At 45.1% G+C, this 25993-nt stretch overlaps 2 protein-coding genes across 3 annotated transcripts in view; both read right to left on the reverse strand.

Moving 5' to 3' along the window:
• The window catches only part of EVI2A (ecotropic viral integration site 2A), a 242082-nt gene that overhangs the window by 87471 nt on the left and 128618 nt on the right, over nt 1–25993 (reverse strand). The window lies entirely within an intron of this gene.
• WSB1 (WD repeat and SOCS box containing 1) lies at nt 1056–22052 on the reverse strand. Its single transcript, XM_081173111.1, has 9 exons — nt 21890–22052; nt 16770–16938; nt 13931–14199; nt 11939–12070; nt 10813–10913; nt 7656–7828; nt 5890–6003; nt 3636–3743; nt 1056–2183 (listed from the first exon to the last, which is right to left on the reverse strand). Exons 1-9 carry the CDS (start codon nt 21927–21929, stop codon nt 2024–2026), a joined length of 1266 nt encoding a protein of 421 aa, XP_081029237.1. The 5' UTR covers nt 21930–22052; the 3' UTR covers nt 1056–2023.

Here is a 25993-nt window from a genome sequence, read left to right on the forward strand (position 1 = left end):
TGGTGCTGACCTTTAAAGCCCTAGACGGCCTCGGCCCAGTATACCTGAAGGAGCGTCTCCACCCCCATCATTCTGCCCGGACGCCGAGGTCCAGCGCTGAGGGCCTTCTGGCGGTTTCCTCATTGCGAGAAGCCAAGCTACAGGGAACCAGGCAGAGTGCCTTCTCGGTAGTGGCACCCGCCCTGTGGAATGCCCTGTCAGTATATGGAAACATCACAGCTGCAGACACCCAGATTGTTGATATCACATGATGTGCCTATCTGTGGGAAAGAAGAATTTCCCAGGACTTTCACAGGCTGGATAAGTCTTTGTGAAGAGTGTAACTTGAAACCTTCCGACTGCGCATGTTCAGGAAGTTTGTCAGACGTGCTAGAAGAACTGAACTGAAAGGACGTGTTTTTCTCTAGTGCTGTAATGTCAGAAATAAACATCATGTAAATAGATTTCTGACTTATTTTCTTTCCCCTGCGGAAGCAGGAGGGAGGGGTTGTGCATTTAACCCACGCTTGGAAAATGTCGCCTATCAAAATCTCCCTGGTCTGTCTGGATGTCAGCCAGAGGAGGTTACCAGTATGCAAGCTCCGACAGTGAGAGGGGCCAGCCCCTGTGGAGGGGGCTTGCAAATCGACATGCCCTCCCACCAGATGTCAAAGAGATAAACAACTACCTGACATTCAGAAGACCTCTTAAGGCAGCCATGTTCAGGGAAGTTTTTAATGTGTGACATCTTAGTGTAATTTTGGTCTTTGTGGAAGCTGCCCAGAGTTGCTGAGGAAACCCAGCCAGATGGGCGGGGTACAAATAATAAATTATTATTATTATTATGACAGCTACTGTCTCTCTTCACTGTTGGGAGCCAGAAATGTTAGGCAACAGCCCTCCTAACATTTCAATGGCCAGTTGGGAGTTGTTGGTTCAGCAAAGGCTTTTAGATGGAAAAGCAAGTCAGCAAACATATTCCTTTGCTTTCTTCTCTGTCATTCTCATTTTCAGACTCAAGATGCAGCTCACACGAAACAAACAAACAAACCAGCTTTTCAAAGCTCTGTAGGGTGTTTTTTTTGTAACAACTTTTTAATACAAAAAAAGAATATATATAATCAGGCATTTTATGCAATGCATACATTCTTTGTATCTGCAAGTCCAGATGAACAGAAGGCAAAAGCATATGAAAACAAGAATGGTTTCATGTCTTTGGTAGTTCACCCAGTTATCACCCCCTTTAAATGACAAAGGTTGACTGAAGTGTTGGGGGGGGGGTGGAGGGTGGGAACCCTGAGCCTGTGAAGAAGTCACATCTGATAGAGAAGTTGCCAGGATTTAATACAGTAGCTGGATTTCAAAGGTTTAAGGACCCCCAAGCGATCCTGGACACTCACCATTCAATTTGTGGCAAAATTAAGGCCTCCCTGAAGATGACATGTGTCTGGTAAATCAAGCTTTCTTCCTCTCCGTGCTGTGGGCCTCAAGGAAATTCACTCCTTCTGCTACACAAGATGTACGCAACCCAGGGCTCCATTTTGAGAGCCCCCTGCCAAAAATGCACAACATACAGAAGCCACTAAATTTTGTTTTCCTATCCCTGAGCCACAAACGCCACTCTATACACAGCACCAATACAGCTTGTGGCTCCAGAATCTATATATATCTGTGTGTCTTTGTGTGCACGCGTATATATGTATCATACACACACAAACACACATGCTTATATACATGCTATATTCTACATTAAAAAAGCAATCACAAATGATATACACAGGTAATACATAGCAGCTAACGTCTAATTATTTACAGATTTTCACAGTTAGAATTTCTTTAGAAAAGTCTGACGCTTTCAGAAACACCTCTACTGATCTTTTCTATAAATACCGTCTTTAAGGAAACTCCCCTTCTTTATTCTTAAGGAAAAGTAATGACCGAAACATGTAAAGCGTTCAGCTCAAAAGGGCTTACAAAAAGCTTGAGGTTCTCTTTCGCCCAGGTGCCTGCCAGACTGCTCTCCTCCCCTTTTCCAATTTACTTTCTAAATCCGGTAGGAAAGGAAAGCCACGATTGCGGGAGGGACAGGCAGATTCTGCACCTGGCTGGTGGGCATCACTCGCCGGATGGCCATGCGGCAGAAGTGCTGGAGGCTGGCAACACGCCTGGGAGTGGCCCAGAAGTACACACTTCCGTCTTGCGTCCTGCAGGCAAAAGCAAAATAAAACATGGAAGTCGGTTAAGCTCCCCCAACGCCCCATGTGATTCAATCTTCATCATCCCTGGCTAGCAGGACAAGTAGTTAGAGATGAGAGAAATTGCAGTTCAAAAACAGCTGAAGTTTGAGAAACACTGCTCTAGAACCAGCCTTGGCAACCAGCTGCACCCCCTCCGGATGATGCTGGACTACAACTCCCACCAGCCCCATGTCCAACAACATGCGTAGGCAAACTAAGGCCCGGGGGCCGGATCTGGTCCAATTGCCTTCTGAATCCGGCCCGCGGACGTTCCAGGAATCAGCGTGTTTTTACATGAATAGAATGTGTGCTTTCATTTTAAAATGCATCTCTGGGTTATTTGGGGGGCATAGGAATTCGTTCATTTCCGCCGCCCCCCAAATAAGGTCTGGCCCCCCACAAGGTCTGAGGGACAGTGGATGGGCCCCCTGCTGAAAAAGTTTGCTGGCCCCTGTCCAACATCTGGAGGGTGTGCCAGGTTGACAATGGCTGTAGACAAATCAGGTGGGGTCAAAAGGTTCTCTTCCTTCAACAACAAAAAAGCCCTTCTGTCAGAAGGAAACTTTCCAGATCCAAACCATTTACTGCCATCAAAGGCTCACACACTTCTTTAGTCAAGGATTATCTATCAAGCAGCATTGATGGCGACTGCTTGAAGTAGTTACTTCCAAGCAGCAACTAGAGAATCAGGCCCCAGTGCGCATATATATATGACCGAAAATATATATATTTTATTTTTATATATATATATATATATATATATATATATATATATATATATATATATATATATATATATATATATATATATATATATATATATGTTATATATATGTTATATATATATATATGTTATATATATATATATATATGTTGCTTTCGTAGATTTTCACGGGTACAGGAATGCAGGTTTTGGTGTCTTCGGGTGTCTTCCCGTGTAAGAGTTTGGGTGTCTAGGCGACGTTTCGACGAGGTCTCACTCGTCATCTTCAGGCTGGTGCTTTCGGCTTCTTGTTACTAGAACAGAGCAGGATCTCAGTGTTTGAGTTCCTATAAATACTGTTGAGGGGGTGTGGTGTATAGCCTCCAACGTTCTGAGATCCTGCTCTGTTCTAGTAACAAGAAGCCGAAAGCACCAGCCTGAAGATGACGAGTGAGACCTCGTCGAAACGTCGCCTAGACACCCAAACTCTTACACGGGAAGACACCCGAAGACACCAAAACCTGCATATATATATGTTATATATATATATATGTTATATATATATAAAAAAAAACCAGAGGTTTTCTCTTAAAATATCCACTTGGCTTTTAAGAAACTGCCTTGCCAGTGGAGTATGCATGTGTTGTGGTTATTATTTATTAATTATTATTATTATTATTATTATTATTATTATTATTATTATTAGGTTTGCTTACCCAGCAGCTAGAACACTGCCATCTGTAGAAAAGGCACAGCAAAGCCCATTGTTCAGAGGTGCAACCTGGACGGGGTGGTCTTCATCAATTCTCCAGAACCGCACCATCCTGAAGAGAGAGCAAACAGGTTAAGTTGACAGCCTCTATTTTATCATCACTGCTAAACTTTATGCTTAATTTGAGCAACAGCTGGAAGCTGATGCATCTCCGTTGGCTGCTGAAGACATCTAGGGAGGAAGGGAGGGATGATGAAGATGAGCAAATTCACAAAGCCGTCTCACTGCAGCGCCAGCAAGAGGAACAGGGACTGATGCAAGGCCTAAGGGGACATGCACATTCTAGCCATTGGTCCAAAATAAACCAGGGCATTCTGGACTGAAAACTGAAGGTCCTGGTGGTTTGCAAAGAGTTGATGCAGCACAGTTGGCTGACAGCCCAAGCAGTTAGCTGGGAACTGTACAGGCCCCTCAATCATATGTGATTCAGGCAATACAAAACTGGATCACTTCCCCCCACCCTTTTAATCTTTAAAACGACGGGATTTTGATCAGTCTGGGAATATGGGCATTTCCTCTCCCCGCTGCCAGTCCTCCTCCGGTTTTCTTGACCTCCTGCCAAACTGCTGTAAGCAGATCAGGAAAATATTATGCCAATACTGGGGAGGAAGGAGTTTGTGTGCTGCAGCTTGGAGACCTAAACCTAGAAATAGCAACGGGGAAGAGGTTAGACACCCCGGGCTCAGCACAGCGGCTGGAATTGAAGTTGAAGCTGCCTGTAGTTTAAAGGGGGAGAAAATGCACTTAGGAGATCCAGCCAGGCCTCCTGCGTTGGGTGTGTTTGGACTCAACCCAAGCATGATCTCACTGGCAGGGCCTTAGGAAAGCAACAAGGTTTAGGATGTCTCCAATCCATTTCTAAGGAAGAATAGTTAATCCCTGGCCTAGGGGATGGATAAGCACCCCTGTATCCACCCAAGGGACGCGAGTGGCGCTGTGGGTTAAACCACAGAGCCTAGGACTTGCCGATCAGAAGGTCGGTGGTTCGAATCACTGCGATGGGGTGAGCTCCCGTTGCTCTGCCCCAGCTCCTGCCCACCTAGCAGTTCAAAAGCACATCAAAGTGCAAGTAGATAAATAGGTACCACTCTGGCAGGAAGGTAAACAGCGTTTCTGTGCGCTGCTCTGGTTCACCTGAAGCGGCTTAGTCATGCTGGCCACAGGACCCGGAAGCTGTACGCCGGCTCCCTCGGCCACTAAAGCGAGATGAGCGCTGCAACCCCAGAGTTGGCCATGACTGGACCCAATGGTCAGGGGTCCCTTTACCTTTACCCACCCAACCCACCAATTTTGGCAGCAGTGAAGAAAAGGGATGGGGGAGGTAAGATTTTCCTCCTCCTCGATCCTCACCGATTATGTGTAAAGAGGTGGGGTGGGGATGATGACACCCACCCCTGGATCTGCATAGATCAGGCGAGGAAGAACTGTGTGTCCTGAGTGACTGAATCGACTGAAAGTGAGCAAGCCCATGGTTAATGTCATATAAGGGAAAGCAATGTAGGGATCCCCTAAATGCAGTCTGAAATGGTATATACCACAATACAGCCCCAGCATTCATCCTCACATGCCCAGCTGTCAGATTGTCTCCTGTTGCATAATGACCATTTACATAGGAGCCTGTTCTAACTTGCCAGACGACTGAGAAACTCTGCTCAATTAACTTCCGGTGAAGTTGTGACTCTAGCTTCTGCCCCAGTTTCTTTCTTGCTGCGGGCTTTATGTGGCTGAGCAGACAATCTGAGGTTCAATGGTTCTTATTTATCTGCCCACGAGTTATTACAGACACCACTCTTCCCAATTTGTGACCTCCAGGTATTCTGAGCTGCTACTTCCATTACCCAGATCACTGGGCCAAGTCAGTTGAGGATTCCATAATCACCTGCAAGGCAACACCACCTAATAATTCTAATTGGGGTTTAAAGTTTCGTCTTCTCTTCTGCTGACTGTGCTGTTTCATTCTGCAGCTCATCTGATTATTGCATTCAACTGCATTTTAAAATTGTGTGCTTGTGGGGCGCTTTGAAGACCCTCGGGTTGCGTAGGTAAATTATTCTGACCGATTTCCCCTTATCCGCCTAATTCAAGCGCCGGTCATCTGTGAGGGGGAAAGCTTCCCTCGCCCTCAAAGACACTGCACGAAAGTTCATTTCCCAGCCAGCAAGAACCAGCAGAACCAAGCCGTGCTTTGTCATACTTACTTATCATCGGCAAGACTCGCAATATGCAGTCCGTCGTGGCTAAAAGATACAGATCTGACCCAGCGGTCATTTGCTCCCCCAGCAAATATTGGAGTCGGTGCGGGAAACAGATGCCTGAGGATGAAATTAAGAACTTTGGTTCACGGGACATTTGCTCTGCGTTTAATCATTAACCAAAAGCCACTCAACAAGGCTTGCCAGGACTAAGGCTGTGTACGCTCCATGTATTTAAGGGACAAAGAATCCTGGGAATTGTAGTTGGCTATGGGTGCTGGGAATTCTAACTCTGTGAGGGGATAAACTACAGCTCCCAGGATTCTTTGAGGGAAGCCATGCATTTGGAATGGAAGGTGAGCACACACAGCCTTCGTACATTAATGGATGCAAGTTTAAAGTTAACAGATCTAAGTTACTCATGTCCTTTAATTTCAATGTTTCTGCTCCCAAGAAAGACTAACATTAGATGCAAGTCAGTTCCACATTCTGCTCTGTTGGCCACAAACTGACCATAAGCTAGCTGACTGGGGTGGGTTTGAATATACAAACAATCCATAGTTAAGCCAAGAAAACCATGGCTTGCATGCATATACACACACACACGTACGGGCATGAAGGTATGTCAACTGCTTTGAGGAGTTAAAACACACACACAAAAACCAATCAAGCAGTGTGCAACTTTTATGAAATAAATAAAAACAGTTACCAGCTTTACCCAACCTGGCGCCCTCTAGATGTTGCTGAACTTCCGACTCCCATCGTCCCCGACTTGTTGGTCATGCTGGCTGGGGCCAATGGGAGTTGAAGCATCTGGTAGGCACCAGTTGGTGCTTCTTCAGTGATTAGCCGTGGTCTCTGGGGCCGATGGGAAGAGTCTTTCAAGCCTTGTACCCCGTCTGACACTCCATTCTTAATGTGTGCCAGCAGAGCATGTTCTCTACTAGTGAACTGGGGTCCCCAAGTTTCTATTTTGCAATTCACTAATCCCTATTTCAGCAATGACAAACCTAGACAGCATCTTAAAAAGCAGAGACATCACCTTGCCGACAAAGGTCCGTATAGTTAAAGCTATGGTTTTCCCAGTAGTGATGTATGGAAATGAGAGCTGGACCATAAAGAAAGCTGATTGCCGAAGAATGGATGCTTTTGAATTCTGGTGCTGGAGGAGACTCTGGAGAGTCCCATGGACTGCAAAAAGATCAAACCTATCCATTCTTAAGGAAATCAGCCCTGAGTGCTCACTGGAAGGACAGATCCTGAAGCTGAGGCTCCAATACTTTGGCCACCTCATGAGAAGAGAAGACTCCCTGGAAAAGACCCTGATGTTGGGAAAGATGGAGAGCACTAGGAGAAGGGGACGACAGAGGACGAGATGGATGGACAGTGTTCTTGAAGCTACCAGCATGAGTTTGACTAAACTGTGGGAGGCAGTGGAAGACAGGAGTGCCTGGCGTGCTCTGGTCCATGGGGTCACGAAGAGTTGGACACGACTAAACGACAATAACAACAATCCCTATTTCACACCTGGAAAACTGCAGCCGCTTCTCTAAAGTAAGCCACTGAAAGCATTCCTGGCTGTGGTGGAACCTGAACCCAGTGCTCCCTCCCAGCCAAGCGCTGTCCGATGAACAACACTGGCACCTGGCTTTGTCCGATTCTTCTTAACCTGGTACAAATCTAAGCAGAGGCTGCCCTTGTAAAATGAAGAATGCCAAAGGTGGGCAAGTTTTTAAGATTATTACTGTGACCACTCCACCCAACTCACTCACCCAAACTCCATCAGAATGGCTCCAGTGTGTGGGTCCCAGACACAAACGCGGGTGTCATGAGATGCTGTAGCCAGTAAAGCTCCGTCAGGAGAAAACTCGCAGGCTACAACATCGTTGTGGTGCCCTTCCAGTTTTCGGATGAGAGTGTACTTATCCATATCCCAAAGCAGCACCTGCAATCAAAACAAGCTCATGTTACAGCGATGCCCAGGCACAGAGGGGACATTTCATCAACTTCTTCCCACCACCCCGCTCCCTGCAAAACTACGTTTTCTGCTAGTTTTACTGAGGATTACAACTAAAGCCAAGCATTAAGAATTACTACAATTACGGAAAATGCTCAGTGCCATACTCAGAATTATTTAAATTAAAGCAAACATGCATATTAAGTGTTATTTATAAAAAATAAGCCAAAAAATTAAAACGTTTACATCAACAGTGGTGGTTTTACTGAATCCCATGTTATTACTTTAACTGTTTTAAGTAAAAGAATATATAGATATGTATACAGTAGCTGGGTTAAGTGCTAACATCCGCCCCGCCCGCCTTTCCAATTAACTAACAAAATTTTAAGAAATATACAGACAGAAAAAAAAGTAAGGTTAACATATGGTTACTCCCGTGGAATCCCCTGTGAGTTTAAGATCACTTGTTTACAATAGGCTTGGATCGCCAACGTCAGCCTAGGAAGAGAAACAGATACTGCAAGCAAAAAAGGAATTGTCACAGCCAAATGACATGACTTTGGCAAAAAACCCCAGAAATTAAACCAAGTTTATTATATTACACATTTTAAGCTTAATTTTTTTAAAGAAAAAGAACAAAAATAAAAATCAAGCACTGCTATTTGCCAAGATTTTTTTTATTAAATAATAATTTTAAAAGGTCTCAGTAATTAGCAGTTTACACAAACGGGCACGGCTTAGCACACTTCACATGCAGTTGTATACTTAATACTGTAGTCAGTAAGTTTAAGCATGTGCAGGAAAATTTAGATCTCAAAATTGCACTACAAAGTTCAGTGTAATACAATCAACAAGCTAGCAAAGGTTTGTGGCTACAAAAACAGGTTGGCATATAATGTTTAGCCTTTTTACGGAATAGAATATTTTTTCGTTTTTTAAATAAATACATTATGTATGTATGCAAAATTGTTGAGCCACCCTGAACTTTAGGAACAGGCAGAGATAATAAACATAAAACTGGTCCCGGGGGTGTGGGGAACTAAGGCAGGGTGTAAATAAATATATTAATTAGTGACGCCACCGCTGTACTGTACTGAAACTTCGTTACTTAGTCCGTCACAGTAAGCGACGAGGGACCGGCTCAGTTTTATTAAGAGACTCCAGAATTCCATAGGAATTGGAAATATCTATTGTTAAAATTTTAAGAGGAGCCAGAGGATCTCTTTACCAACGTTAAAATAAAATAAAAAGGAAAAGAAAGGGGGAGGGGGAAGCAGAAAGTGGACATCAACCAGCACCTGCGTACGTACAGTACACCCTGCAGTCGAATGCAAGGTTACTTCGTCCTATGGTAAAGTTCGCCTCCAGCCTGGTGGCCAGAGATGCCACTGTTTCTGCCCAGCTAACACCAATGTGCGCTTGTCTGAGTGGTGCCAGCTTACCCTCAATCACACCAATATTGCTGCCACCACCTGTGACAGGGAAAGCAAGAAGCTTATGGAAAACACACAGCCTAAAAAAAAAAGATCAATGCATACATCTACATCTGTTCTATTTTAAAGGGCTTTACTGATAAGTCTTTCTTATCTAGGCTTCCTTTTTAAAATAATAATAATAGTAATAATAATAATCACAATAGGCTTTTCTTTATATTTCTTTTTCAAATGACACTATCTCTCTGCTAACCTTCAAGCTGCTAACTTTGAAAGCTACAATTTTCACTAGCCCGGAGGATGGACAACTTGTTCGACCCCGAAGGCCGTCTCAGGGGTGGGGTAGTTGATAAAGAGACGCAGCACCGGCATTTTAATCCACGTGACAAAACATTACAATTGGCGGCTGGTGAATTTTTTCTGTGACATTTGATTTCGCAACTGGTGGCTCTGGGTTGTAATAAGTCAACTTCTGAAAAAACGTAAATTTTATACTTTCAGAATTTCTGCCCATCATAAGGACTAGAAACTAACTCCTAAAATGGGATTTAAGGGTTCCAGATTCTAACAAAACTCCAGTCCTCGCGCTTCAGGCGATACAAGTTGTCCACCCTTCTATTACCCCTACCTGGAGTTTTCTAATATTAAACTGAACAGAAGATACACAACTCAAATCCCAGCATGCTTATTCGAAAGTAATTCAGTGCAGGCTTGCTCTCAAATAAGCATGTCTTGGACTGCAACTTTATAGACTTAGCACTATTCTAGACTTTTATATCAGGGGTGGGAACCTTCAGCCTCCCAAATGTTGTTGGGCTCTCGCCCTTAGCAGCATTGGCCATTCCTTATCCCCCCCCCCCCCCGAAGACCAGTGGTTGGGGATGATGGGAGCTATAGCCCCACAACACCTGGGGGGGCGACAGGTGCCTTGTTCCTGCTTTATACAAAGAAGCAGCTCACTCTATGTTCTTTGACTGCCCTGTGTTGCATTTTGCAAGTACGGCAGCACAACGCAGTTTGATGCAAAACTCACTGCTCATCCTTTCCAAAGCGCTGAGAGCTCAAGGGCAGTTTGTTGGAAACTGTCCAAGAATGACATTTTACTGTCAAGTAAGATCAGCAGCCCAGGCTTTGGAAAAGTAATCTTTCAAATGAGTGTGACTGCAGAATATCAGGAGTCAAGAGCCACAAAGTATTACTATAAAACCATTTCTTTCTTAAGCAAAATGTTTATGCCTTCTCTCTCTCTCTTTTAAGTCATGGAACAGATGGAGATATGCATGGCTACTTTGCAAGATTCCTCAAATTTATTGAGACTAAAAGCAATAAAAAGTTCAGCTCAGTAAATGATAACCGAACAAAAGCCTGGTGCCAATTTACTACAAATGTTGTTGTCATGCAATTCCTTAAATCATCATCATCATCATCATCATCATCCAGCATGACACAGAGCACAAGCTGGCTATATTCTTAAGATTCAAGATAATTCTTTGCTCACAATCAAAGACAGGTTGAAGAACATGAAACTTTGATACTTACTGCTTTACTGGCCCCCACAGAGCAGAGAATGGAAGAATCTGGAGAGAAAGCACAGCTATAGACCCAGTTTGGGTGCCCTCTTAATACTTTCATCATATTTCCTGGAAAATGGAAGGGAAGGGAATAAAGCCAGTTTAGTATCACTCATATTTCACTTGAAATAATTTGAGGTGCTTCCAAGAGCTACAGCCTCACAGAGCAAAGTACAAAGGAAGCCACTGGTCCATCAAGCTCAGTATTGTCCACATCGACACGCCGACATTTGAGGCAGGGGACACCCCAGCCCTAACTGTAGATCGAGCCTTGGACATTCTGCACTCAAAGCAGATGCTCTAACCATGGTCCTTCCCCAATAGGTACAGAAGGAAAAGAGTCACAGCAGAACACATGTACAGGTTAGTTTTGGAGATGCAAGCTTCTTTTGGAATCAGGAAAAGGCTGCCATGAAGAGGAAGATCTTCAAGGTCTGCCTAAATGCAAGAGCTGAAGACTCAAGGCCACTGAAGTGAAGTCTACTGTTTCGGGAGCCACCACCAAGAAGGCTTGGTCTCTTATGCATGCCAGCCTAGCTGAGCTGCAGGATTGGATGAAGGCAGTCCTTCAGATAACCTGCCAAAGCCCTAAACAGCTTGAGTCCATGATTTATCTGTGCTGCTGCTGTTGACATCTGTCTGTCTCAAGAGACAATGGAGGAGTGAAGGAGTCCTTTGGGAGTGAAGTCAAAATGCTGGAGAGTATCTGTGCTCTATCTATATATACACACACTACTTAACAAAAATAAAACCTGCTCTATCCAAAATGAGAAACTCTAAAACCCCAGCTGGAATTCTGGTTTGCAAACAAGGATCAAGGTGCGGTTCGCAAGCCTAGTTTCTAGTCAAGAATTTAGATCTGTGTGCGCATGCTTGTCTGCGAGGACAATTTTGGAAGGCTGGCAGATATTATAGACAGACAAATCTGGGACACTGGGAACATCTCTACAAATACCATTTGAACTTGCTGTATATAAAGAAAGCAATCTCAAAACATCAAAAAATAAATAAGATTGCATCATAGCTTTCTATTGCTAGACAGTAAATCATGCCCCTTGTTTGTTAGGCCACGTAAAACATTCCTGATAACATACCATCATCCTTCAGGTCCCATACTCTTAGTGTTTTGTCTCGTGAAGCAGAAACTAGTATCAGGCTGCCATCGGGGGCAAAAGTTAAGTCTCTGACAACTTCTGTATGGTCCATTAAATTAAGGAGGAGTTTTCCTGTTGGAATAAAATATTTTAAAATTAAACCTGGAAAGTCAGGAACAAAGGGCAAAAGGCTTCTTTTCTTACTGCAACTCTTGGGGGAAAGGTTGGCATTCTTCATACTCTATTAACATTTTAAATACTTAATATTGTTAAAAACAAACAAAACCCTTAATGTGTTACAATGGCTACATACACAACACACATTAAAAAAAAACCACCCCCCAAGAGTCATGGGAACCGTAGTTTGTTAAGGACACTAGAAATTGCATATAGCTTTGATGGGAAAACTACAGTTCCCAACCTTGAGGGGGTGCTTTAAACGTGTGGGGTGTACTGCAGCAGATGTGTACTTTGCAAGTAACAGGGTGTTATTTTACATTTATTAATGTTTAGGGCTGTTGGGAAACAAATTATATACAGGTAAGCAGGTTTAAACACATCCACTTTGGAGCGGAAGGGCAGGATACATATCCTTTGATAAATCAAATATTGTGCCAGTCCTGTAAATAACAGTTACCAGCCTGGAAGTATGTTTTTACTTGCTTGCTGGCAGAGGAAGGATGGTGTAATCCATCTCTTCTCCGCCCACCCACAGGCCTTCTATCAAATTCCTTGTTGTCTATGGCTACCAGGCCAGTGCTTAAATGCAAGGCTGTCTTACACAGTACTTAAATGTTTTAATACGTTATTTGTTGATCCCAAACATATTTCATTTAAGCCAATATACTTGCGTTATCTGTTGGATAAGCTTTTAGACTTGATGCCAGGAAAGCTTATCTTCTAAGCAGTGCAAAGATTTACTTTGAAACTCAAGGAACTTGGCAGTCTGCTTGACATTTAAACGCTGTCCTATGCAGTGCATTATTCCAATTTCCGTTCTAAAGGTACAGATTTTCACCCAGACCAGAAGCTAACTGGGTGAAAACTGCCACTATAAAGACAGTCTCCAGTGATCAGAGAAATTCATATAAAAGGGATCAGAGAGGACAACAACTAATAAAAAAGCAACCGCAACCACAAACCCCATTATCTCACTAATGACTGGTACAAAATGTGTGCAACGTTAAGACCAAGAATTTGTCTAGCTCAACACTTAAGCCAGTCATTTTTCGGCTCTATGGATCAGATAATTATCAAGACTTTGACAGCAGAATGGGGACACCCCGAAATCAGGACTTCAAAGCACCTGCAAGGTGTTGTGAAAGCAAGGTTTTCTTCTTCTCATTTAGTTGGACTTTTGATGCAATCCATTTTTCATGGGATCCTGCCAAACTGAGCATGACTTATCCCCCCCTCATCATCTGCTCAGTTGGGCTGTACATCCAGTCTCTGCTGGGGACAGGTGTGCACAGCCAAGGCAGAATTTTGCCACATCCTCCCACTCATCAGATGATATGAGATGGAACAGCATTGTGGGCTGTCAATTTGGATCCCCCGGCAGGCCAAGAATGGCCTATGGGCCAATACTTCCCTGGCCTAATTCAAGGAAAGTTCAGAGACATTGGGGATGGGCAACCACAGACCTGTAGGCCAGGTATGCCAGGCCACTCCATCAGTCCTGCGCCCTCTCCGCCTGTGTGGCTATTAGGCTTGGAGGGGGAAATCCTTCTGATGAAATCAAAAGGGAGGTTTTATGTCATCATAGCAGCAACCCGCCCCTTCTCAGATCCACCATGACTCCAAACCTGGAAGTTCTATTTATCTGCCGCAACCCAAAGCTGTTGACAGATCCACCCTCCATGAATTTGGAAATTGTCCGCAGGGAAAACCGGAGCCCTATCAGGCATCAGAATCACATTTTAAGGTACCCTTCCCTGGTTCTTAGAAAGAAAGCAAACTGAATTTATTTTCTACTACCAGGACGCTCCTTACCTGTATAGACATCCCATATTTTGATACGACCGTTGGATAAGCCCGTTGCCAGGAGAAGCTGGTCTTGGCCGAATTTGAACCGGTGCCATTCTATATTCACACACCGGCTCTGCTTTTCAGGCACGGAAGATCCAAAGGCCAAACTCCAGACGATGTCGCCGCAGTCTATGACGTGCTCGCTGGGCTTGTTTTTCTGGTCTCCATTGCTGTTCTGCCTCGAAAGTTTGGAATGGCTTAAATTGGTGAAAGTCTTTACGCCATGCAATGAACTGGGAGGGAAAAACAAGCCAACCTTTTAGAAGTAATAATAATAATAATTTATTATTTATACCCCGCCCATCTGGCTGGGTTTCCCCAGCCACTCTGGGCGGCTTCCAAAAGAATATTAAAATGCTGTGATACATCAAACATTAAAAGCTTCCCTAAACAGGGCTGCCTTCAGATGTCTTCTAAAGGAGGAAGAACTCTCCAAGCCAATGTACACACACAAACGGCAACGTTTATAAAACAAGTCGATATGCAGCACGCTTTCCCAACCTAATGCTTTACAGATACTTTGGACTGCAACTTCCAGCATCCCTGACCATTGAGCAGACACCAGTTGTAGCCCAAATCATCATGTGTGTGTGTGGCTATGGATAATATTCTCTCCATGCGGAGTAGGCCAACCTACTAATGAAAACTTGTTCAATATATGGGGGAAACTAACAAATTCCAACAGTAAAGGTTTTACTATTTCCCCATTAACTTTATGAATTGGGTCACTGCTACTGCAAGAACCAAAGCAGAGAGAGCACAGAACATGGAGCTGGGATGAACCCAGACCTCTGTCTACTGGACCACGTTAGCTTTTATGCAGCATATAAACTGTGCAACTCCCTTCGACAGGAGGCAGTGCTGGCCACCAAATGGGTGGCTTTAAAAGAGGATGAGACAAATTCATGGAAGAGGAGAGGGCTGTTGATGGCTACTAACCACGATGGCCATGCTCTCATGCTCTGCCTCAATACTGAGAGGCAGCAATGCTTCTGGATTCACAGAATCATAGAGCTGGAAGGGACCCCAGGGTCATCTAATCCAACCCCCACCCCTGTTAGTTACCATCAAAATGAAGTATGGTTTGTACAGTCTCTACCATGAACACCTCCCTTCCTAAGGCTGGCATGGTATGCGCATTAGTGGCCTGAGAGTAGATCCCATGGAACTTAAGAGTTAATCTGCAAAGGACTGCTCTGAATACATGCGTGGCCCTTGCATGGAGAACAAGGAAGCCCAAAGCAGGCTTTTCATGTGCCCTTTCAAAAAATGCACCAAATGCAATGGACCATCGGTTGCACACCGGCAACACTGAAGTAGGACTGAATTAGTGCTTTGACTTATGGGTCTTTTCTCTCTCCCTCTTTTGTTTTGGGGTGTGCATCTACTTTGAATAGAGAAGATCACCAGTTCAATCCCCGGCATCTCCAGGCAGGGCTGGGAATGTTCCCAGTCTGAAAACCTGGAGTCACTGCCAATCAGTGCAGACAATACTGAATGGTATAAATCAGCTCCCGATGTATCTCACCATAGCTGTGGGAAACTTGTAGCTGTCCAGTTGTTTCTGGACTACAACTCCCAGCACTCTTGATCACTGGCATGCCAGCTGGAGCCGATGAGGGTCACAGATTTACCACTCTTCCATTCAGAAAGTTCCCTTCTTTCTCCTAGTTTACACATTGGCTGTGCTTGCACGAGGGGGTGGACTAAGCACTAATTCAGTCCTACTTCAGTCCTACCGGTGTGCAACCAAAGGTCCGTTGCGTTCGGTGCATTTTTTGAAAGGACACATGAAAAGCCTGCTTTTAAATTGTATACTGGCATGGAATATGCATTTGTTAGTGCATTTCCCCATAAAACACACACTTTGCACATAAAATATTGTGTGTACAGAATGTGTGTTCTGAGTATTGTGTGTTCTGAGTACAGAAACCGCACAGCAAAATCTGAAGACGTGCAGAGTTCAACTGGGAGTTGCGTTCCAACTTGCAAGCAACTTAAATAGCACTGATTGGGTCCTTCCTCCTAAAAAGCAGACTGAACGAATTGTTTCGACACCTCTGGTTTGCATTCTATGCTTACACATGCCACGCTAAACCATGGCTGAGTTGCAGCAAGCTTTAGGCTCATGCGCTCTGCCTATCCATCTGCACTGCTGAAATTTCGCATCCAGAAGCTTCCGCTTTTGGCCAGCTTCAGAAACCACAATTTGAAGCTGTCTGGTTGGAAATTAATCTGTTTGTTATATCCGATGGCATGACAAATCACGACTAAGGGAAAACAAAAGCTTTCTCCCAGTTGCATGAGCAGGGAGGGCATGTATACACATATCACACTAAGCCATGGCTTAGCACAGGGTAATGAACTTGTGGTTTTCTCGCTACAACACCCATCATCCTTGATGATCAGCTGTGCTAACTGGGTTCATGAAATTGAATGAAATTTCAGTTGAAATTCTACCTTCCCTGTTGGATAACGAATGTCTGTGGCTTGCCATTGAAACTGGAGAGGGTGCGGCTGCTTTTGGGCTTCACAGAGGGAGCTGTTTGGCCACTGTGAGAACAGTGTGCTAGACTAGATGGACAATTGGACAATTGGCGTGATCTTGCAGGCTCTTTTCCTTATAGAGGACCACAGACTTGCAAAACCAACTATTTTGAAATGACACAATTTGTTTCTGAGTAAAAAGCAGACTGCCTGTTAACTTTTAAAATCTGCTTTTGACACAATTGTTTCCAGAGATTTTTGTAAAGAACACACAACAAACAGAAACAAAGCTATTTTCAAAACAGGCTGTACTCACAAATTATTCAGGCACTGAGACCAAGGAACAAGTTTTACTATGCGATGGCCTTGTGACCAAGCGAAGTAGGAGCCATCTGGAGCAAAGGCAACCGTCCAGTTTTCACGCCCACACTTTTTGTCAAAAGGAGAAGCTGGGGCTAAAAGTTCTCCCACTGTCCGTGATCTTCCTAAAAAGAGAACGCACCATTTGTAAGCATGAACCAGAAATTCAACATGTTTCCAACTCCACTTTTTTGAACCCTTGCTACTGAATAATCACATCAGTAAACAGTGAATATGTTTTGATTTTTACTATTGATCGACACAGCATTCATCTGAATGGAATTTAAGGATAACAGAGGGAGGTGACTTGTTAAAAGTCAGGAATGAAGTGCTGCTGGTTTAGTGAAAGGAAAAAAGTGGAAGGAATCATAGCATCCTAGGAGTGTGGAGGTAATCTAAACTAATCACAACTGCAGCATCTCTATAGAATAAGGATGGGAAATGTGCAGGCCTCTAGAAGTTGTTGAACTACAACTCCCATAATTCTTAACCCACTAGGCCATGCTGGTGGGGGCTGGTGGGAGTTGGAGTCCAACATCTGGAGAGCCACAGGTCTCCATTCCTGCTCTTGAATCATACCAAGCCCCCCAGGAACACATTAGGACCCACACTTTGAGAAGTGCTGCTTTGTAAGAGTTCTTGCTGGTATTTTCCACACGCACACACACACACACACACACACACAAAATATCAAGTCTGTCTTCACGTAGCCTAGATTTTTAAGAAGCACTTCCTGTCTTTATATGCCTGCAGATGACAAATGGAGAAGCATGTGCAAAACCTGTGTTTACACACAAGCACAAACTTCACAATAGTATCTACTAAAGGAAGCCTAGCTCTGATTCAAGAGGGTTTATGCCTGACCCTTTTCAGTAAACCAAAGAAAGAATGGCTCCACTTATACCCACTTTAGTCTAAAAGCACTGAATTCTCTTACTACAGTGGTACCCCGCAAGACGAACGCCTCGCAAGACGGAAAACCCGCTAGACGAAAGGGTTTTCCGTTTTGGAGGCGCTTCGCAAAACGAATTTCTCTATGGGCTTGCCTCGCAAGACGACAGCCCATAGGGAAATCTCCGGGACAGCGGGGAAGCGCAGCGCGTCTTCCCCACTATCCTCGGACCTCCGCCCGCCGCGCGGCATCGGAACAAAGCTCCGATGCCGGGCGGCGGGGGGGGGGAACGCCTCCTCCCGCCGCGCGGCATCGGAACGAAGCTCCGATGCCGGGCGGCGGGGGGGGGGGGAATGCCTCCTCCCGCAGCGCGGCATCGGAACGAAGCTCCGATGCCGGGCGGCGGCGGGGGGACGCCTCCTCCCGCCGCGCGGCATCGGAACGAAGCTCCGATGCCGGGCGGCGGCGGGGGGACGCCTCCTCCCGCCGCGCGGCATCGGAACGAAGCTCCGATGCCGGGCGGCGGGGGGGGGACGCCTCCTCCCGCCGCGCGGCATCGGAACGAAGCTCCGATGCCGGGCGGCGGGGGGGGGACGCCTCCTCCCGCCGCGCGGCATCGGAACGAAGCTCCGATGCCGGGCGGCGGGGGGGGGGAACGCCTCCTCCCGCCGCGCGGCATCGGAACGAAGCTCCGATGCTGCCGCGCGGCATCGGATGGCTTTCCTGAAGACTTGGGGTGGGAGGAGGGTTTTCCTTCCCACCGCCAACATTCAGAATGCTGTTCTGAATGTTTGCGGTGGGGAGGAAAAACCCTCCTCCCACGCAAGCCCCGGGAACAGAGGGAAAGCGCTGCGCGCCTTCCCCTCTGTTCCCGTACCTGTCCTGAAGGCTTGCGGTGCGGAGAAAAGCCCTTCTCCGCACCACCAGCCTGGCAAGCGGTTTCCCTAGGAACGCATTAATTGATTTTCAATGCATTCCTATGGGAAACCGTGCTTCACAAGACGAAAAACTCGCAAGAAGAAAAAACTTGCGGAACCAATTAATTTCGTCTTGCGAGGCACCACTGTATCCCTAAGCCTGAGGTCCTGTGCAGCTCAATCCTATGAACCTTTGCTCAGAAGTAATCCCCACTGTTCAGTGAGGCTTCCTACAGCACTTGACTTTTTTTTTGGGGGGGGGGTCATTTTCCCCCAGAGCGCAAAACAGACTAGGTATCTATTTAGCATTCTTGAATGATGTCTAATCTGATTTACCATTCACTCATGCTATCCCATTTACAAGTAGATTTGTTTCAGTGAGGGGCTGATAAATACTCAGCCACTTGGGGAGGGGAAAAGCTAATTACAAAAATAGAAACTGCCTTCATCTGACTGGCATTTTACTTCTTTAAAGTATTCCTGCTGCCAAAAAAAAAGGGTTCCCAAAGCAGGTTAGTTACATATGTCAATGAAAAGACTGACCTCCAGCTTACATATCTAAAAAAAGACAAGGGGGGGGGAGATTGGGAGTGAGGAGAAAAGTAAACTCACACTCTATTTCTTAGTTACAAGAAATAAAACTGAAAATCATAAATAAAATGTCTATAAAATAAGAAATAACTTTTTCGGTTAACATCTTGTTTCCCAATTTTACAAAATAATGCATTTGCAGAAATGGAAGTCACCACTGGAAAAAACTGTACTGGAATTATTCCCCTGCCTTACTTCATCACCCAAGTATGCACAGCCTTCACTGGTTTATTCCATAGACATTTTAAAAAGATGACACTAAAAGTAACATTATTTATTTTCCTCCACTAAATGTGTACTCCCCCTGTGGACGCACAGCAGTTTCTTTCACTGTAACAAGGGAGGAGGAGCTTGAGAATCCAAGTTTGCTTCTTTCAACCCAAATACCACATTACAAACAGAACATAAAACAGATGAGAACGAAGATAGAAGGGAGCTTGTTTTCAGTTAATACAGGGTCAGTAATCCCTTAGTGCAGGGTAAATGAACATTACAGGCAGGGTAACTCTCATTCCCCACTGAGCTCCACTTGCATATGTAAATGGAGAGGGGGAGGAGGGGGCTGTGTGCATGAGAAACTCAGCATGGATAATGGCAGGAGTGCTAGCCATGCCCAAAAAGGCAATAAGCAAGCAAACCCTAAAGCTGAAAACCTACCCTTATTTGGTGACCCGTAGGTCTCTTTTAAAAGGGGAAAAAAGAAGACATGGTAAAAAAAAAGTCCACATTTTAAGTACATTGCAAATTAGCAAGCAAGATAATTTGGGCGTCTTGTTTTACCAGCAAGAATTTCTCCTCCATTTATTTCACTTATTTGGGATGAGTGAAGGGGTGGATGGTTCCAAGCTGACACCCCCGCCCCCCAAAAAGGAGGGAAAAGCACGGAAGGGAGAAGAAAAATTTCACCTAGCACGCAGCAGTTCTGACTCACACAACTTCCAATCAAAGAGTCACACTGCAAGCCCGTGCAGATGTACAACTAACTGCAAAAGAATCTCAATACGGAACAGCCTTGTTCCTCTTTTGGGCTTTGAAATACTCCCCTAGCTCCTAGGTCAAACCAGAAGGAAATTGCATGCAAGCAATTTACATTACAATCCTGCTCTCCATGCTTTATTTAAAAAATCATTTTGCAACTTTCTGTACTCTCACAACTGAAATCATTGAAGGAATTGTTTCATATCTCTATAACCAGATTCCCCGCCTCCCAAAAGTTTTGAGCAGTCTACACACAAAACATGCACCTGGATAAAACGCAAAGGCGCCCTAAGCTGGAGACCCTACAAGTGACAAAGTATTTCAATTTCAGCACACCAGGAAGTGGGGAACCTGAAGCCCAACAAAAGGTGAGGGGCTCCCAACTCCCCTCAGCCCTAGAGATAAGAGAGGTTGGGACTACAGGATCCCCCTTCCTGATTATAAACCCAGTCGCTTGCCCACAGCCAGCTTTTGTCTCAGATTTAGCAGCACTTGTTTTTCTATTTCGCCTGTCACCCCCCTGCTCTCCTAAAGTTCTTTAGGCTGCTCTATCACCACCGCCCAGCCCCAACCACACCCAACCGGATCCACTTTTTAATCTACTTCTCCAGTGCTATGTCAAATACTTCTATGCTGCCTCCATATGCAACAGCCATACCCACCACACAACTCTCAAATTACAGAGGAGTGAAAAGGTTGAGGGGAAACCCAGCACCCTTAAGCTACTGTTTTTAGAAGGCTGTAGGAAGGAGGGGGTCACAAGTAATTAAAACTGGAACATGCCACGAGGGGGGGGAGCTGAGGCTTATGGATTTCATTGGGCTCTGTTCCAATTCAGTTCTACTCAGAAGAGACCCATTGAAATCAAGTCAGTCATGCCCATTAACTTAAATGAGTCTACTCTTATGTAGGACTAACAAAGCAGCCTGCGAGAGCCTGCCCTGTTACTGTCTCCCCTATAATTTCGTTAATGGCATTCATAACTTGCTATGCCCGTCCCAAAAGACACAACAAAAGCAAGGTGTACGTAATTTAGCACACCAAATCACACTGCTATTAATAGCACACCGCCATGATTACATCCCCAACAACCAAGATGCTCTCCTTCAACCCCACGTTTTTTTTCCAGCAGCCCTCATTTCCTCCTATATTGGGCCTATTCCAAGCTTAAGCCACATATGCAAAACTGTACACGCGCGGGCATAAGCAACTTCCAACGAATTGTGCAGAAAGGCAACAGGAACGACGTGCTCGTTTTATTTTGTATAAGGAAAATCATTTGCTCGCAAGCCAGTTTTATGCATGTTCCCGTACCCGTCCCTTTACTAATGTTTTACTTGATCCCTTGTAAACCTGGGGTTGCAGCCAACGTTAGCCTTACTCGTCGCAGATCCCTCGAAACCAAGTGACCCGATTCTGACATGCCCATTCATTTCAATGGGTCTACTCCGAGTAAGGAATCGCGCTGGATGCAACGCACTTAAGAGCAGTCCTATAGCATCTTTCAAAGCAAGCCCTGCAATTCGGCTGCCAACGAGCGTTTTCACGACGCACGAGGCATAGCCAACGCCTCTGAGCCATCTTCCTCCCCTCCTTTGCCACCTTTTCGATCTTTTTATTATTATTAGCATTATTAATAAACATAATCAGCAATAAGCAATCCCTTTTCCCTTCTCCGCGGAAGGGGGCGCCTCTCACCAATGAGCTTCTCGTTAACACTCGGGGGAAAGCTGGCCATCTACGGAGCCGCCCTTCAGACCGGCTCTGAACAAAGAATGAAAAAAGGAGCAAAGGGAACGAAAGACTCCGAATACTTCCCAGTCACCTTCCGCTGCGCCGCAAGAGCTAAAGACTGAGACAAAATGGCCGCCGCGGGAAGGTTTATAAAGGAGGGGCGTGGCCGCGGGGACCTTCAAGGCCACGCCCCATACGTAAGAGTCGCGGATTGGGTAAGGGAAAGGGAGGGAATCCGTATTGAGGTCTGTTCTTCCGAAATAGAACGGGTCCGTCTCAATGGAATAAGCTAGCTCTTGGGCGAGACCATTCTGCGGAAGGGGGCAAACGTAACTTGGAAAAATGAACTGTTAAAAGCTGAGGTGGCTCATGTTAGAGCTAGTTGTTCTAAAACTCGTGTGTGTGTGTGTGTAAATATATATACGTATAATAATAATAATAATAATAATAATAATAATAATAATAATAATAATAATAATAATAATAATAATAATATTTTCTGGCACTTAAAAGAATTTGGGGAGCTCCCTGATTCTTTTAAGTGCCAGAAAATAATAATAATAATACAGTAATAATAACAATAATTTATTCCCCAGCCACTCTGGGCTGCTCCCAGCAGAATATGAAAAACACGATAAAACATCAAACATTAAAAATGTGCTGTTCCTTCACCTGTCAATGTTTAAGGATTAAGAGCATAAGGGCAGCCGTGTTGGGTCAGGCCAAAGGCCTAAATAAGTTGAGCATCCTGCTAGCTGCAGTGGCCAACCCGGGAGAAATGCAGAAGCAGAAGGCACCCTCCCATGTTGTTAATCTTAAGAAAATAGTGTGCAATGGTACAGTGCCAATGAACAGAGAGTTTCCATAAAGCCATCAAGATCCTGTTAATAACTCCCTTTTGAAGGAATCTAGGACTTATCCACCTTGCTCTTGTCCTGTGTGTAAAAAGCACAGGTCTGAATAATTTTCCCCTTGCCCCGCTCCTTCCCAAGGGAAAACCTGCTCTTTGGCACTAAATTGGAACAAATGGCAATCCGTGGAAAAACCTGAATTGCTGTTTATTCCTATTGAGCACTAAATAATGTTTTTTTTTCGCTCTGGGGGCAGGACAGGAGGAAGTGTGGATAAAGTCTTATGTCAGTGGCTATCAAAACATTGTGTGGCAATTCACAGAGTGTTCCTTGGGTCCCTTGTTCCTTTGGGTCCACCTCAAAAAAGAAAAAGGGGAAATTACAGCAATATCCGCATTAGAAATCACTACATTTTACAAGTAGTCAAAGGGACCAAAGTGAGGGCGAGGGTGAGGAAGACGTTTGGGGGAAAATTGCACACCTTTGTGCCACAGTGCAAGAAAGATGATCTTTGTTTCCAACTCCTAGGTACACCTCTGGCAATTCATTACATTGGGTTGTATCCAATGTCAGTCCTACTGAGAGTAGACCCACTGAAATTAATGGAATTGAATCATATCCATCAATTTCAATAAGCCTAGTCTGAGTAGGGCTCACATGGGATGCGACCCATTATTTGCTGAGTGAATAAGTCCTTCTGTTTGTGTCTGCCTGGCATACACATTCACACACACCTGATGCCAATAATCCTGTGAATTAAAATTTACTTCTCACATAGCTACAATTCCCAGCACCCTTAATAAAATACAGCTCTCAGGATCCTTCTTCAGGCAGGAGTGGAATGTGCTTTCAATGTGTACATAGCCCTACTGCCGATCAGTTTTGACAGATGACCCCATTTTATAGTGTTGTTATAAGTTTTGGGGAAAATAAATGAACGTCAGGATCTATCTGGCTAATATTTGGAATACTGAAGGGCAGATTCCAGGCCTGTGGAAAAATACACGCTCAGCTTCCTTTCCATGCCAAGGCCTCACCTTCCTATTATATCCCGAGAATTGGTGTGTTGTTGTTGTTGTTTAGTCATTTAGTCGTGTCCGACTCTTCGTGACCCCATGAACCAGAGCGCGCCAGGCACTCCTGTCTTCCACTGCCTCCTGCAGTTTGGTCAGACTCATGTTTGTAGCTTCGAGAACACCGTCCAACCATCTCGTCCTCTGTCGTCCCCTTCTCCTTGTGCCCTCCATCTTTCCCAACATCAGGGTCTTTTCCAGGGAGTCTTCTCTTCTCATGACGTGGCCAAAGTATTGGAGCCTCAGCTTCAGGATCTGTCCTTCCAGTGAGCACTCAGGGCTGATTTCCTGAAGAATGGATAGGTTTGATCTTCTTGCAGTCCATGGGACTCTCAAGAGTCTCCTCCAGCACCATAATTCAAAAGCATCAATTCTTTGGCGATCAGCTTTCTTTATGGTCAGCTCTCACTTCCATACATCACTACTGATGTGTGATGTATGGCCGTGGCGAAGGGGCTTGAATAACTCAGAGAAGCTATGAGCTATGCCGTGCAGGGCCACCCAAGATGGACAGGTCATAGTGGAGAGTTTGACCAAACGTGATCCACCTGGAGCAGGAACCAGCAAGCCACTCCAGTATCCCTGCCAAGAAAACTCCATGGACAATGGACAAAGACAAGGACAAAGACAACTGGTGTGTTGGCTAATACCAAAACCCGAGGTTCTCAAAAACTTGTAAAAATAAGGCCTGGAATTTTCAAAGGAGAATCGGGAAAAACACCATTCAACTCCCATATCGTATCGGCACCCGCTGCCAAGTTTTGTAGCGCCTTCGGGCAAAAAGCCCTCATTTGCCCTTTTCCTCTAGGCCCAAACCACACAGCTTCCCCCAGGGAGAGTACAAAGCTGCTGTTCTGTCCTCTTACTGCATGAGGGAGGTGAGATGGGTCTCTCCCAGATGGTTGCCTGCTGTGCTGGTTCTCTATTTGCAGATAAGGGCTTTCTTTTGTTTTTAACATAGGGGAACATTCCTAAATGTTATCTCCCACCTTAATCCTCTATAATCTCATTCAGCTGCATGTGGGAACCAGGGGCTGTAGATTCAGAAAGATGCCACCTGCAACGCTCTACCCATTTATACTTAGATGTAAAGTAAAGGTAAAGGTAAAGGGATCCCTGACCATTAGGTCCAGTCGTGACCGACTCTGGGGTTGCGGCGCTCATCTCGCTTTATTGGCCGAGGGAGCCGGCATACAGCTTCCGGGTCATGTGGCCAGCATGACTAAGCCGCTTCTGGCGAACCAAAGCAGCGCACAGAAACGCTGTTACCTTCCCACCGGAGCGGTACCTATTTATCTACTTGCACTTTGATGTGCTTTTGAACTGCTAGGTTGGCAGGAGCTGGGACCGAGCAACGGGAGCTCACCCCGTCGCCGGGATTCGAACCACCAACCTTCTGATCGGCAAGTCCTAGGCTATGTGGTTTAACCCACAGCGCCACCCGCGTCCCTCTACTTAGATGTAGCCCCATTTAACTCCATGGCACTTATTACTGAGATGTTTAGGATTTGAGCTGGCAGACACAGCTCACCCCCCACCCCGGTGGTTATTTTTCTGCTTTCTCAGAGCTGTGCTTTTGGCCACAACTTATTCCAACGACAGCAACTGGGAGAGATGCCTTTGCATCCTCAAATAACACTCTATATGATGCCAAGATATTCGTGCCACCTCACCCTTAAATCTCCCATCTCTTGGTATTTGCTGGACATGATAAATAAGTTTAATAGTCGTGGTCTGGAAGAAACCCCTTCGATATGTCTCTGTTCCTGGGTTATTGATGTCAAAATGTGTTCCAAATACATTCTCTCACCCTTTGAGGTTGTTGCAGCAACAGATGTGCCCTTGACTGCCCAAATAAACTCTGAAGAAGTTGAAGTGGAATTGGTGGCGGGATTTTTTTGTTTTTGTTTTTACAAAAGAACTAGATCTGAAAAATCAAAACGTGCCTTCAGTCATTCAGCTCGCAAAGTCAAGCCATTACGACAGGGAACACACAATTGCACATTCCAATAATGTTGCAAATTGCTAAACCACACAATTGGTTTAACGCAGCAGATGCACGGCTTATTTACTAAACTGAGTGCCAATCTGATTGAGGGTTCCTCAAGATTAAAATGGGTTGTTGTGGAATGGGGAAGTGAAAA

This window comes from Podarcis bocagei (assembly GCF_964188305.1).
Source record: "Podarcis bocagei genome assembly, chromosome: 15".
In the NCBI taxonomy this organism is placed as follows: Eukaryota; Metazoa; Chordata; class Lepidosauria; order Squamata; family Lacertidae; genus Podarcis; species Podarcis bocagei.